The following is a 15,963-nucleotide window of genomic DNA, read 5'->3' as shown; positions in this document are numbered from 1 at the left end:
TGAGTATTTTCACCTCAGCAGTGCCAATGCATGCACACACGTTTTTATGGGCTTGGTTCCACTGGGTGCATTAAGAGTCTCTGTATTTTTGTTTTGAATTAAAGCCTCACCACGTTTCCCAGTACCACATCAAGGGACTGCAAAAGCTCCTGTTGAGCAGAGTGACTGACATGATCTGTACAGCATGTAACCATGAAAATGTAACCATGAAAATGTCAGCGTACCCGTTGCCTTGGCTAGGATAATGTTCCCGAGGACCTTTTATTAGCAGCTGTGCTCCCTGCCATGGGACCTGTAATCTACTGTACAGCACTTCTCCCTTTCCTGCAGACCTGAGGGCATTTTCAGACAGGATATGTGAATGTATGAAGACTAGATAGTATCCTATGAAGCACTGCAGCAAAGAACAGCCGTTCATAAATGAAGTAACTTCTAATCAGGGAGTCGCTACGGTTTCTTCTGTCGTTTGTTTAGCTCCAGAAAAGTAGTGACGTTGTTCTCTAAAATGTATCTTACAACCCTTAAGCAGCAGAATTGAGGATGAGGGGACATTTTTCCTGCCAGCGAACCGTTACATCTGTTCCTTGTCACCTCTCTTCCAGCAGTAGCTGTTTAGAGCTGCTGGAAGTGTTAAGAAAAACAAAAGTCGCTTCAACCCCTCATTCTGTCATATTGCGACTTATAATTTAACTTTGAAGTTAGCATATACCACCGGCGACAAAGTATAAAATACATTTGCATAAATGCCTCCCACACATGCACAATTTACTCACTTCAAATGCGAGGTGGTTAAAATGAAGCTTGAGACTGAATGAGGTGCATGAATGAGACTCTGCCATCACCTTGCTTGGCAGCTCACAAAAGAGATATTCATCAAAAGCAATTTGTTCAGCATGGCTGTCACATTTTTGACCAACTCAAATTTACAGGTATTAAAAGCTTATTAAGTGCAATCGTACAGGAAGTAATTGGTCCCAGATGAGCACTGCTGTTGCTTTATGTCTTTATTGGAATACATGTCTTGATATTGGCATTGTCCCACTGCAAGGAAAGGAATCCATACATTGATAACCACAACCTGAGTGCTTCATCATTTAACAGCTGTTAAAGACCCCTGGAGCTAATTCAGATTACTGCCAACATAAAACAAAATGAGTCCATGGTTGTATGTCCTTGAGAGGGTAAATAAGTTCAGACAGACAGCTTTGTTTCCCAATATATAACTTTATTTAAAATATTGTAACAATTTATTACTCTACACAACATTTTCAAACCGTTTTTCCTTTTTCTTATATTGGTTAGTAAACCTTCATGTGTTTTTTTAAGATATAAAATTTCCATTTTGTAGGCTAGTTCCACATCAGGTGTTAATTGATGATGTGTTTAGATGCTGCCTGTGCTTTAAACAGCTTGTGTAGTTAGATCATCTTCCATTCAGCTGTTCCCCACGCACAAAATTAATGATCAACGGTGGCTCCAGCCTTGTACACTTTAATTTCCCCAATATTTCTAATTTCTGTTTAAATAAATAAAAGTTTTGCGTTGGAGAAACAAGAGTGCATTTTGTCCAAGAGATTTTTCTCTTTTTCTTCTTAAAACAACTATTTACAGGTTATGCTGAAGACAGACAAACAAGGCTTAGGTTTTTAATTAATGTCACTGCCTACTTGCGATGGAAAACCCTGTGTTTCAAAGCAATGGACACAAAATTAATTACACAAAGGCTAACACTTTTTAAAACTGCACTCACATCCACTCTTCATGTTAGTCATGAAATGACCCAGGATCCGAAATGGAAGAGCCAGCAGCTAATGCCCTCCAAGTCAGATGTGTTATTCAGAGGTCAACAAACATCAAACCGGCACAAAAGCGCTGATGAAGACTAAACATAGCGGCTCCGACTGAAGCAACAGTGTCAAAGGAAAGAGACTGACTGAGCCGCCTCATAAATGCCAGTTCAAACACTGAACTCTGTGTCTGAAATGCTGTAGAATTCAAACGAACCAAAGAGCATACGAAATGTCTGCCACTGACTGATCTGATGGAAATCAGTGCCGATTTGGCACACACTCTAAAAACAGATGTGTTACTGTAGCGAAAGCATTTTACAAAAGGAGCATCGTGATGCACACAAACTCTTCAGCCTCCATGGTGCACACATGGACATGTTCACTTTATTCGGATTCCAGCGTGTTTTCTGTGCCATCCAACATTCGTTATCTGCTATGTCCTGCAGGGGATTCTACCATCTTTTTGAGAATAAGTCACTTACAAGTCAAGGCTGTCCAGCATCTCAAACACAAACACAGGTAGCCCACAGCACAGCGTACACTGATTCACAAACACGGGCCAACCATACAAAGACGTGCTTCTTAACATTCCTGTCATCCCTCTGCTCTCACCTAAACACTGCTACGATGACATTTAACCCACCGGTGGCAGAAACGGACGACAGCAGTACACACATACACCTGTCTGTGACTGAGCGGAAGATGGCACCTGGCGCAGACAAGTCAAACCGAAACACAGAAAAAAGAACAGCAGCTTTCTAAAAGCATATTCACAGCAGCATGAGCCACAGGGACAGAGAACAAACATCAAACACAAAAAACACTGCTTTGAATACATTATTGGGAGGAGTGAGTCAGTTGGCTGAGAGGAATAAAAGGAACAGAGGCTAGTGTGTTGAGCCAACGTGGTGCTGCCACGGCAACCACATCCTCCTGTAAGGACGGGAGACCAACCTGGACACAAGAACGAGCCGAAGGACAGCAAAGCCAACACACAGTAACACCGCCTCTATTTGCCTCTCTCTCTACGTCTCACAAAGGAAAAAATAATCACCATCATGGTTGAATAACTCCAATTCTTATGTCATCCATCTCTAAATTGGCTATTACTCTGGCTGTCAGAATGACCATCCATTGCGATTTCTTTTACAATTCAGCTATCTGCGCTGTGCTTGTAAAACATACACATACATATATTGCCTTAAGCTGTTGTATAACTGAGGCCTGTCCTAAGCGGCAACCACTAGATGACACATAACAAACTATATATCTTTCCTTGTTACACAATTTTGTCAAAACATAAACGCAGCGCAGCAGGGAGACGGAGATGTGCATGTGTGTGTTTGTGAGCGGCTGTAAATGTTAGCTAAACAACCGGAGACGCCTCCTATTTGTCTCCATCTGTCTGGCGTCTCTGCTGTCATACAGATACAAAACACCATCTTTATTTTCAGGCTCTTTCACCGACAGCTTGTCAAACACGTCCAATCAGAGCCTAAAAGCTTATCAGCAATGGCAATGATAAACATAGAGGACACACGCATACACGAACAGCACACACACACTCTCAAAAAGCATGCTCCAAGTTAACTGACTGAAATTATGACTAAACCTCGGCATGAATTAAAACATTTATTGAACGTAAATCTAAGCTAAACCTGAGAAAAAAAATATTTAAATGTATATATTTTTACGCCAGTGAAACTTGAACTTATGCTCTAAAAGTAAGTGTGAAAAAAAAAAACATCAGTCTCCACTTCAGGTCTTTGGTTGTTGCCAGACCGTGAGTGAATGTTAAGAATGAGTCAGTATTGAATGAGCCAAGATAAACTACTAAGCATTAGGGGGAAATACAAACTCTATTGCTTTCAGGTGAAATCAACACATTTCAGCACACTGTTTCCATCCAGATTTTTTTGTCAGCATGTCAATCTTCAGTCTACACATTTAAAGTGAGTCAAACATATTTGGGAAACAGAACATCTGTGATAAGAAAAAAAAACTGTTATATTTGTGTAAAATGCTGCTCTAAAACACAAAGAAAATCTGTGTCGTGTGTCATGAAATCATACGTCATGAGCATTTACACACAACTAATACTGTACCAATGCAGGTGCATTAGGAGGCAGACAGCTGCTTGCATTGCTGTGTATTCTAATGGTTGTGGTCGCAGTCGCACAACTTTATGCGCCATCTATTCTCTGTACAACACACATACACACACACCATCTGTCCTCCTGACATGGTTAATGGACGAGCTGCACAGGAGTGATACTTTTGGGTGAGTTACAGTGCCCGAGGGATCACTCTTTAAGAAGCTCTAAGAAGATTTCTATATCTGCTCAAAGCCTTCCACTAAATCTGTCTCACACTCTGCTGCTCTCTGCTGCCTGTTCAGAAAACTGCAGCACGAGAGTGAAAACTCTCCTGTCCTATTTTCATTTTCACAATCTGTGGGTCAGAACCTGTGCCATTTCAAAACATTTTGGCCCACCAACCTTGTTTTCCAAGAGATCATCTCTGCAAAGAGAATGCCTCTTCCTCAACTTACAAGCTCTGCAAAATCACCACAATAAACAAACACTTGCGAGGGTGATAAATACACATACTGACATTAATGGCAGACTGCCAACAGACGTATTTCTGTGGGTAGAGTACGCTAGGCCAGAACAAAATGTGAAAAGAGATTTGTTAGAGCAGCTTGTATGCTGTTAGTGTTTCCTCATGTTAGATCAAGAAACCAATTATTAGAGCTTTATATTAATCTATATTTTGTCAGAACTAAGATTGTTAAACATACACATAATTATGAACCCCCCCAACATACATTTTCAGTTAGTCGACCACGCTTTCTGACAGACAATATTCTGACCTTACAGACACAAAACATTATTTTTGAGTTAATGTCCATCACCGGTGTAAAGCATGATTTTGCTTTATTTCTTTATCACTACCTGCTAAAAGCCATTTTTCTGTATCTCATCATTCATATTTATCATCTCAGCTTCGTTCAGAAGCCGAGGGTCTTGCTGGATCGGGCTGGATCGGTCTGAGCCGATCGATTTGGACAATCATATCACACGTCAGCTCCTTTGTCAGATGGCGGTTCATTGAGGTGCTGCCTTTGCGCAGAAGGTGCCGCAGCGCTGTGCGGACCCTGCCTGGTCACACATCGTTTGCATGTTACAGCTCAACCAGGTGGCGAGAATTTGCTTGTGTCCTCAAACATCACAGGGCAGAAGCATGGAGGAAAACAGACACGCTACGTAGATCAACTAAATGACATGAAAGTTGGCTTTTGTTTATTTTCCTTCGTTGCTCTTCTTGCTGTGTGTATCCCTGGGGTCAGATAAGTGTGTCAATTCCAATTTTCCCAAAGTCGGTCACTTCCAGTTTGTTTTTCGGGGCATGGATCGCCTCAGTCTGTCAATCAGTTCTGTGTTTTTCAATGGGCGCTCTCTGGGGTGGCTGTGAAGATGCAAGTGGACCAGTTCTAGTTCGAGTGATGACAAATGATTTTTAGGAAGTTGCGATCTCTCCCCCTAGGTGGCGCCATCCCTTCTGCTGTGTCTCCAGAGGAGGCAGATACTCTAGAACAGAGAGACGGTTCAGGGAACAAGGCTGAATGATGGGCGCATGCCATGTGACCTTTGAAAATACTGCCACAACAAAACACACATCAGCCGGTGTCTCTGCAACTGTGCCTAAGAAAACTCCCTTAACTTCAACAGTGCTTTATATAAGTAAATGTCATTCTATAAGTTGTCCTCATTCTTCAAGGCATCTCAGTCCTCAGCTGATCATGATCTGTTTCTGTTCCTGTAACTCCAAAGGTTGCTCACTCCTCCTCATGCCTTGCTTGTGCCTGTCCACATACTTCAGCTGGTCTTGTGCTATCTCAAACGCAACAAATAGTTTCAACTTCCCTCTAATGCTTGGGTCTTTAGGAGATGGCCCTGATAGCAAGTCACATGCGTATAAATGCGTCTGTTCTGAACGCGTGTTCCACCATATTCTAGTAATTTAATAGCACTGGAGAAGACTTTACTCCCTCCTCAGTCAAGGAAGAATTGTCTTTAAAAAGCAGCCCTTTCTCCACTTTGTAGTTACCCCTTGACTTTGTTTAGTTCCTTATACTAAAAAAGGAGATAATAAAACAGAAGCGTTTCTGTAATCAGCTTTTTAGGGCCAGGGGTATTTCAATGTCACCAAACTACAGTTACTTATAAGCTAGCTTAATGTTCACATATATTCTTGCCTTTAACATACAGAAAAAAGAGGGAAGAATACTTGAAATGCTCTCCCTGTCCTTGCTCTTTGAAACGTTTGTCAGGAATTGTTGCATATTTCATGGTGTTTGGTGTGTGCTGTCATTCACAGAACTACTCAGCAGCACATCTGAATACATATTTCTTTATAATTTGCCCTAGATAACATCTACCTTTTTACCCTTCAGTTGGTTCCATTTTCACAGACGTATTCACTTCAGGACAAAAAGTACTTACCATTGTTACTGCAGTTTTTGTTGTCTTTGTCAGATGCCTCTTCCTCAACCTGAAGGCAAAGAAATCATACACAAGAAATAAATGATTTTAAACAAAAGCCTGAGGATAAAAATCTAAGGGGTCCTATTGTATCTGCGAAGGAAAAAAAAGGTACAAATAATCTAAGTTTAGAACTTCAAACTTGGCATGGAATCCTGTGCTTCCTACAATGAAAGAGGAAAGGAGTGGTCCTTACCTGTTTCCTCCACTTCAGCTCACAAAAGACTCGCTCAAAGCACTCGTGCATGTAGTTAAACTGGGAGAAAAAAGCAAACAGAATTAGAGTTAAGCTTTAAATACAACACAATCAGCCTGCAAAGTAACGGTGACAAGTGTACCGCTGCGGTTATTACATGACATTTTACTTATTTTATGAATAACAACATATGTTACTTTCACAAATTGAATAAACAAACCATAAAAAAACACAGTTGAAAGCATGTTTAATAGCACTGACGATGAGTGCACACTCACGTATGGAGTGAAGATCTTGACCCAGCGAGGTTTCTTCTCTCCTCTGGCGTATTCAAAGCAGAAAGCCATCCCCTCCTCATCAGTATCCCAGCGCTGCATCTCGGCCCATTCAAAAGCTATCACCTGGTTCTGAGGGGGAGAGGTCACAGCAGGTAAGCTCAGTGCAGAGAGGCACACAGATGTTTGGCTTTTATTCACAATTCAGTCAAGAATGTACTGTAACAGAGGGACAGTAATTGATATACAAATGATATTTGTAAGGATAAAGACGGTGCATCAGGCTAATTTTCAGGTTCTCTACTCATTAAGACAAACACTCACCTCCAGTGTGCCGTCCTCGGTGCAGGCGTGCAGCTTGAAGTGATGGATGCTGATGGCTGTGATGACATGTCCCTTCCTCCTAGAGTCACAGGAGCAGTGGGGGAACGCCACCTCGTTATAGCCCTCACATGTCCGCAACAGACTCAGGTACTATCAGAGAATTAAAGAGCAAACACATCTGTCACTAATACTGTAAGTCTACAGCTTATGGCCATCTAAATAAGGTTAGATTGATCTCTTGTCTCCTTAACCCAAGTTAACAAGCAGTTTGGGATGTGAACAGAGTTTGGAGCATATTTTAGACGAAAGGTGCAAGAACAGTATTTCATTCGATGGGAAATTAGTTTCATGCAATACTGGAGCAGTAAGTGGAAAAATTCTATGATCGGAGGTCGTGCAGTTTAACTTTACCAAATAGCAAACTGTTCAGCTGTGAAAACTGACTCATTCTATACAAATTTAACTTTCAATTTGTAAACAGTCAAATATTTTACGCCACATACAGTACGGCCAGATACTGAGAGTTGTTCTGCTAGCTGACAATTAAGGCCCCCCCTTAGGTAATATTCATCAAATGTCAGTATTAACTCAATGGCTTTATCGCTGTTTACGCCACATAGAGCTGTGTCCTGAAGTGTGAAAGGGATTCGATTTTCTGTCCATTTCTATGTCGTAACGTTATGGTGATGGCTCTGGTCAGCAGGCAACAAGTGTAGTCATCCCAAACCCTTCCCCCTGAACAAAGACTGGTCTGTGGGACTGACCGTGGCCATCTTGCGCTGCTCTGCCAGTTTCTGCAGCTGGTAGGACTTGTCCTCTGTCTTTATGAATCCCTTCTTCGCATCTTCCAATGCCTAGACAGACAGGGGGTGGGGTGAAGGGAAGAGATACAACAACTTTTAGTATTAAAGGTCAATGCACAAAAATGATTATCTATTATATTTATGTAGCTGCCTCAAGTGACCAGGTTCAACAAATGACAAAAAAAAAATGGTGGCTTTTAAGAGCCAATATTGAGGTTGAAATGAATGTTTTGCTCACTAATAGAAATCGCTGTAATCGGTCATTGCCACACCTCACATGCTAGAAATGTTTCAGGAAGTGACCTTTAATGGTTAGCAGACAGCCTGTAAACTGCTGCTGCTGCTATTTTTTTTTAGGTCATTTGCATTAGATGAATATTTGTGGTTTGTCGACATTTCAAATTGTCACACATTGTCGAAAAGTTGTGCCCCAATGTAAATTATTATTGAACCTGGTTTCTCAAGATTATACAGTATGATTAATTAACTAAACACATAACCGACGTAGTACACTACACTGTAGTAATAAAGAGTTGAGTAACAGTAATTTTCCACGACCCAAAAACTGCTGAAACCTCCAAGAAGTTGCAACAGTTTCAACTCGTATATAAGCAAAGGAAATAAAGAACGGGTACCAAATTTAGTGCTGAGTTCATGGCATTTGGGATGGAATCATTGTTATTACCTGGTGAAAGCAGTAGTGCAGTGCCAGCGGGTTGTCTCTTAGCAACTCCTCCTCCTGAAAGCTGAACAACCATTTGCGGAGCGCCAGGCAAGTCCCCGGCACGGCCGACGTGTAATTCTGCACATAAAGCTTGTGGGGAAACTCATTAGGTGCCAGCTTCCGCACTGCAACAAATAAAATAAAGAAGGGGAAGAAAGAGGAGGAGATGAGAAAAGGAAAAGGGTCTGATTAGTCATTAGCAAAAATTGAATTTTGTTCTTTACAAAATGAGTTACCTAAACGTACAGCCCTCAACTCTACACAACCCTAAGCCCATTGAACTAAACTCACCAGTGTGATGATACAGGTTTTTATTGGAAAACAATGAATATCTCTGGGAAAACACTCATAAACATCAAACACACAAGCAGTTCTTACCAAAGGTGTGGTTGATGACTTCAAAAAGGGCAAAGTAGCTTGCCATAATACTGTCCATTCCAACCTTTATCACTAATGCCTACAGGAAGAGCAGAGTCAGTTAGGTTAGAAAAACAATATTTAACTAATTCTATTACCCTATAAAAGTCTCTGACTATAAATTGACATTCTTCGGCTAGTGAAAAACAGTAGACAGTTATTGAATTTGCATCTCTAATCATCATAATTCTAGCTAAGCACTAAAAAACCATAACCCAAGTCAGATAAAGAGTACTCGTGGGAGAGTCATCAGATGTCTTTTGTATTTCGTACCTGGTACACCTGGTCTGTGGTGCTGTTCTTGCGGACTCTGACAGAGATGGTGGTGTTGTCTGGCAGAGCTATCCGCAGCTCCACATCCGTCACTCCATTGTAGTTCTGGCCGGCAAAGCAACACATAATAAGAACATTTGAAGAGTTTCATTAACTCATGAGTAGAACAACAAGTATGTGCCCCTTCATGTGTACCATAAACTCCAACGAGGATGTTATGTTTACAGCTCGGATTGTCTGTTATGATTACAGAAGAACCATTAGCTTGACACTCATGAAGTTTGGTGGAATGGTGTTGCATGGGCAAAGGAAGAACCCGTTACATTTTGGAAAGGACATGGGGTGGAAAAACAAGTTATTTTTTATCTTTGTTAACATTACGTGATGGGACATTTGTGCTGCATTAATGCAGCCCTGGATAATGGCAAAAAGAAGTTCCTTCATTGGAAAAATTCCTGTGAACAAGTCTGAACAACAACTCAAAAACAGATATCAACATGTTGTTTATAATACTTTGAGCAATAATATGAAAGACATTTTTCTTTATGGTTCCCATGTTTTTAGAACATGCCAAAGGAGCATGTGAATGCACCATTGGCGTTGGCGGTGGTCTACGCTCTTCGAGGGCCACGTCCAGTCATATTTGTTTCTGATGCTGTCATTCCTCAAGCTCCAGAAAGGCAATGCAATTAACCGTGTAATTATTTTGGCTCTACTGTTTAAACTTTGAACTGCTGGCAGAGATGATGGCCAGCTAGCTACTTTTAAGCAATTAAACTTAATCGCCATAACTGCTGATGCTTATTTTTGGCAAAATGCCAAATTTTTTCATTAAAAGAAGAAGAGCGTTAGTTTCGAATACACCAAAAAAATGTCCTTGAGTAGGCTCGAAACAGACTTGGCAAATCAGATATTTACACTCTTAACCAAACAATCTACGGGATAGCTTAAGCTAAAAACTTCATTTTCAACAGTACAGCATAATAATTAAGCTAATGTAGTGCTATGCATATTTACTGGCTTATAAGAAAAACGGTCAAATCCGGGAACGTTTTAAAAAGAGAACTCAAAGCTCATAAAGTTCAATAGATATAACTACAACTTAAACTATTACATTCATACCAAATACAGAAAGAAGACACATACCTCATCTGATTCAGAGAGAAACTCCTGCATGATGTCACTCTCCCCGATCACCCGCACAGAGCAAACTAGAGCCAAATTCAGAGGCAGAGAGATAAAGGTAAGGTTAAAGTAAATTACATAAACAAAGGAAGCTAAATGTCACTTAGTCTGTATCCTGTGTTCAGCTTTACAGTATTTTCTGTGTCGGCAGAAAACTGATCACAGCCTGTGCTTGGCCTCTTTTCTTCGCCTACATGACTTCCGCAGGTGAATGTTCAATTATTTCTTCTTTATCTTTGTATGTAAATTATGGATTTTGCAAGGTCTTGAAAGGATGGAGCGATAATTATTATTGAACAACAAATGGATTGGTATATGAAAAGTGTCTGTCTTTGCCCATTTTGAAAATCAGCACACAAATGGGTTTATACAATAGTGACCTTTCTATATCAGCTTACCTCGCTCGAGATATTCCTCCAGGCCTCTACGGCGTGCATCCAGTTGCTGTTCAGACAAGGAGAAGGGCCATTTACCAGGAATCTTTGGGAAGTTGTAGTTGGAAAACTCCCTCTTTAGGTTCTGATGCAGGATGGCAAACTCCCTGTAGCGCTTTGAACACAGCTGTCTACCTGACATGTACACGTTGTACACCTATGGTGAATAAGAGAGAGCAGACAGAGGAAGGAACAGCTTACAATCACCAACTACAAGTGTTTTCAACACAACCATGGGAAAAGTTTTTTTTTTTTTAGAGGAAAGAATGAAAGGGTAAAGTAATGTTTCGATCAGAACTCACCACAAATCTCTCTGAGTGCTGCTCTACATGTTTGTATGTGGGAACAGATATGGGCACTGCCTGCTTGTCACTGTAGTCATAGTTGGGTTGGACCTCCTCTCCTCCTTCCAGTCCATCAGCCTCCTGAGCTGGGACAGACAGAACCGCCAGGACCAGCTCCTTCTCCCCTGCACGGATCAGATCCACCACCTGCTTATGGGTGGCACCTTCCACACTCACCCCATTACTGGAAGTAGAGTGAGAGCAAGAGAAGGAACAGGAACACAGGGAGAAACAGAGAGGAAGTTAGAAAAGTTAGCAAACCCTCTTTCCCCACTGTTTTCACACGATCAATTTATGCAACATGGCAGATGACAGCACAACAGATTAAGAATTCAGGGCTAACCAGCATGGGGATCGACTGAATCTTTACCATGATGCTATGGTGTGAAATGTGTGTAGGGCAAAAACTGAAACTTATTCATATTTAAAATGAATCTGTTGTCAAAATCCTAATTAGGGATGCACATATCAAAAATGTTATCTCCTGATTTAAATTCCAACACTCAAAATAAAGGCTAGTGTTGTCACCATACTGGAATCCCTAACTTTGATACCATACCTTGAAAAGTATTGATATACAATACCATTTTGTATATCACACATAACATTATGGACATAATGTTTCACATTTTAATATAAGATAAATATAACCAGGCTAAAGACTAAAAAAGGTAGTCAGTAAATGAAAAGAATGCATTTAATTGCGTTAACGCTGAGTTTTATAGTGAGTCGTCCAGGATGAACAAACTGTATTTATTTTTGGATTGGTCATAGTGCAGCGAATAACTTTTCCACTTAATAAGCTCAGTGCTGCAATATAACATTTTACCAATGCTGCAACTATCAAACCCTTCTCATTTGCCTATTTTGGTGTGTTGTAATGTCAGTGAAAGGGCATTTTGTACTCCTTTGATAAACACAATGTTGGGAGTGCTGGGTAACAGGGTCAGCTCTGATGTCTCATTTTCCTGTGGTGCTGTGAGACACCTGCGCCATTGGCTTTACAGAGGCCAGATGGCACCGGCATCAGGTGTCTCTGCTAATCTTCCTATGAGAAAACAGTGGGCAAACACAGGAGAGGAGGGAGCCAATGAGAGTGCTAGCATAGGTCGTTCCACTATATATGCCATGTCTCCAGCGATAGAGACATAAAACCATTCATCTGAGTTGTTTAACTGGACAGCCAAATCAGTGTTAGGTGACAAAAAAGATGAAGACAGGGGGAAACGTTTTGGTTTCATTATCACTCAGATCCTTATGAGAGAGAACAGAAGCAAAGCAATGCCTGCCATAAATGTGTCTATGATGTGTCTGATTTGCATATTACAAAGGCAGTTGGAATTGAATCAGGCTTAGTGAATATGTTTTGACTAAATATTTAGTCCATAAAAACTACAAAACTGACTATATATATATATATATATATATATATATATATATATAAAGTTTTTAAAAACCAAGCAGCACTTTGAAATAATTAAAATGTAATAACAATAATAATAGATTCAAATATATCATCTCTGATTTTCAATAGCCAATCACTAAGTGAATTATTAAATAGCATCACACGAACTAGCTATACCCAGGTTTGATATAGTTTAGTATTAACTCAGTAGGGTCAAAACACACTATAAATTCCCAGATTGTCAACCGTAAAGCATTTTATTGTTCATAAAACTATCAAGTAAAATGCTGACATATGATTCTTTTGGGTTTATGAAAAATAGTCAAGCTGGTTAATAAGTCACATGATAACTACGCTCCTGTCATATGACCATGAGAGATGTCACAGTTTAATGGAGAAAAGACAGGTTGAGTGAAACATTTTTGATGCCTCAGCAAGTAGAAGCAGAGTGGTCCTTGTTTCCTGTTTCTCTTCTCCTTTTTATAAGCAACATATGGTCGAGTGTGCAAGCACCTTAAACACATTAACATGTTTGAACTGCCCACATCCTTAAGTTATGCTTGGCCACACATACAAAAGGACTTCTACGACACATAAAAAAGTAGTAATTGTATTTAGTTGTTCAAGGCAAACATTAAGTTCCTTCCAAGCTTTTTATTATTAACCCTTTTTAGGACCAATGTGTTTACAACCATGGTGTGATAATTGTTGATCGTTGGTCAACTCAGAGACATTCTTAATATTAAATTAAGATAGAAAGTGTCAAACAAAGAAGTGACAATCAATTACATCGATATAGATAAGGGGCAAACACAGGAAGCCCCTTAAACTGTGCCATGTAAACAAAATAGGGATAGTATCGCACACACAATATGATATTAAATTTGATGGACAACACTGCCATCCATTGTCTTGCAATCGGGTCAACATCATACACATCTGTATTATTATGCATATGACATTACAATGCCAAGAAAACTCATTAAATGTCCTTCCACATCAACGCTCAAGCAGTCACTGCGCAAAGGGCAAGCTAAACAAGACGTTAGCTACCTGGCTATCCAGCTAGCTAAAGCTAATCAACATGCACAGCCTGTAGTCAAACTTATGTAAGCAGGTTAGCTGTTTAACTCACTAGCGTTAGCTTGGTATAGCTATATCACCAAACGTTATGTGCGTAAACTCTTAAAGTGGACAAATGACTAGTTAGCTAGGTAAACATTGACTTTTGTTGTCATTACAGATAGATGTTCTTTAACCTAAAGATAGCTAATGGTAACTGTTTGAAACTGGATCATCACGGGCTTAACAGGGTAGCTAGCTTTACACGCTAACTACATGGATACATTAAACAGGAGAGGCTGACTTACACCTCCAGGATCCTGTCACCCTTTGCTATCCCGGCTCGGTCTGCCGCACCTCCGGGCAGTACAGCGCTGACATGCTGCAGAGGAGCGTACAGTTCCCCGTTGATGCTCCTAAGCTGTCCTCCTTCGCTGACTTGACCGCGGACGTTGAAGCCGTAGCCAGACTCGGACTTGACGATCCTCACGGTCCGCGGACCGGACGTTACCGTGATGCTAGCTGTGCTATGGCCCGCGGTGCCCGCAGACGAACCGACGGCCGGACCGTTACGGGATGCCGCAGGGAGAACCGACCGAGTTTCATCGTCTCCTACATCCGCCATCTTATCCACAGGCCCTAGCCCCCCTTTCCAGTCGGTGTCTTATCGTAAATTCAAAACAACACTCGAGCCCTCTCCCTCAGTTAGCTTCACAGACCAACTCTGTTGTTGATAACCCGCCCCTCGCTGGCGTCACGAGACACGGCCTCACAACGTGACCTGCTGCCGGCGTCACTGCAAGTCTGGATCGTCTCAGCTTACAAATACTAGTTACTCATCACTTCACTATTGCACTCAGTATGTGTTAATGTAATAATATGAGAAACATATTTAGAGATTTCATTAAACTGTACATTTTTTTCCATCTAGAATAATCTTTTACATTTTTGCTTTCGAAGAAAATCGACTGAACTCTTTAAGTGAATTTACAATAAAAAGGCAAAGTAAGCAACTATAACAAATACAAATTGTGTTTACACTTCACAAAATACAATTTTATTTGAAATTAAATTTCGCTATGTTTACTATTCAATGGGTTTCTTTGACTCCTATTAGAAAGCAGCTATTTATAATTGTATCTTATCTCACACAAACGCACACACACACACACACACACACACACACACACACACACACACACACACACACACACACACACACACACACACACACACACACACACACACACACACACACACACACACACACACACACACACACACACACTGATTTGCTGTCTTGTGACACAGTTTAAAAAAGAAAGAAAACAGAGAGGGAGAAGTAATCTGTGAAGTCACCTGCTGCAGTATTTATTTGGAATCAAACCTTCAGGTTATAAACCCTTAAGGCACAAGACTACTCATTATGGCCAAAATGTATGCCGTTAGTAGAATATTAGTGTTAAATATTCTGAGTGCTATGACACATGTAACCAAGTTGATGGACTTGTGTACATTAAATGAACGTTGATTAAAGAAGCTGAATGAACAAACATGTACATTCAAATCAGTGCTGGAATATCTTTTTCAAATAATAGTAGCAAAGCCACTGGGGATAAATACTATTTGTATATATATTCATTTGTTCACAAAAGAACGTTTAAGCATTCATTCATGTAGAATTCCATATACAGCTGGATGCTTTCATCCACTCATTTCTACAGTATTCCTGCGTTAAGATCTGTTCTGAGATGCAGAGGGTGAGAGGGAGGGTAACCAGGTCAGGTTGGCAACCTGTCACAGGGCTAACACATTCAGACAACTGCATTCACAATCACACCTAAAGGGAATTTAGAACTTCCAGTCCATCCAATCTGCACATCTATAGACGAGGGAACCGTGGATGTCACAGGAAGACATGCAGGCCTGTGAGGTGCAGGTGCCTACCACTCTGCAGGCAAGCGTTAAATATAATTATTTAATTTATAATACTGATTGTCTGTTTTGCATGGATAACCTAAATTAGCAAAATAAATAAAAGCATTATATAAATATAGTGGAGTCTATGACAAAACAAATTTAATATACCACATATGAAACCCTTACTTAAACCTAACCAATGTTTTTGACAAGTATTGCCAGTATCATACGCTTACTTGGACTAAGCTTACATTATCCAAGATAGTC

General features: G+C 40.5%; 1 protein-coding gene across 1 annotated transcript; it reads right to left on the bottom strand.

Annotated features, from left to right (window-relative positions):
* Positions 1–1,204: 1,204 nt before the first annotated feature.
* snx27a (sorting nexin 27a) lies at positions 1,205–14,533 on the bottom strand. The gene is made up of 13 exons (XM_063898850.1): positions 14,085–14,533; positions 11,268–11,493; positions 10,930–11,122; positions 10,493–10,557; positions 9,347–9,451; positions 9,035–9,113; positions 8,618–8,781; positions 7,894–7,983; positions 7,130–7,279; positions 6,809–6,937; positions 6,531–6,590; positions 6,296–6,344; positions 1,205–5,380 (listed from the first exon to the last, which is right to left on the bottom strand). The coding sequence occupies exons 1-13, from the start codon at positions 14,399–14,401 to the stop codon at positions 5,310–5,312; spliced, it is 1,698 nt and encodes a 565-aa protein (XP_063754920.1). The 5' UTR covers positions 14,402–14,533; the 3' UTR covers positions 1,205–5,309.
* Between the last annotated feature and the right edge of the window lie 1,430 nt (positions 14,534–15,963).

Source organism: Eleginops maclovinus, chromosome 13 (genome assembly GCF_036324505.1).
Source record: "Eleginops maclovinus isolate JMC-PN-2008 ecotype Puerto Natales chromosome 13, JC_Emac_rtc_rv5, whole genome shotgun sequence".
In the NCBI taxonomy this organism is placed as follows: Eukaryota; Metazoa; Chordata; class Actinopteri; order Perciformes; family Eleginopidae; genus Eleginops; species Eleginops maclovinus.
This window is presented reverse-complemented; position numbering and strand designations above follow the sequence as displayed.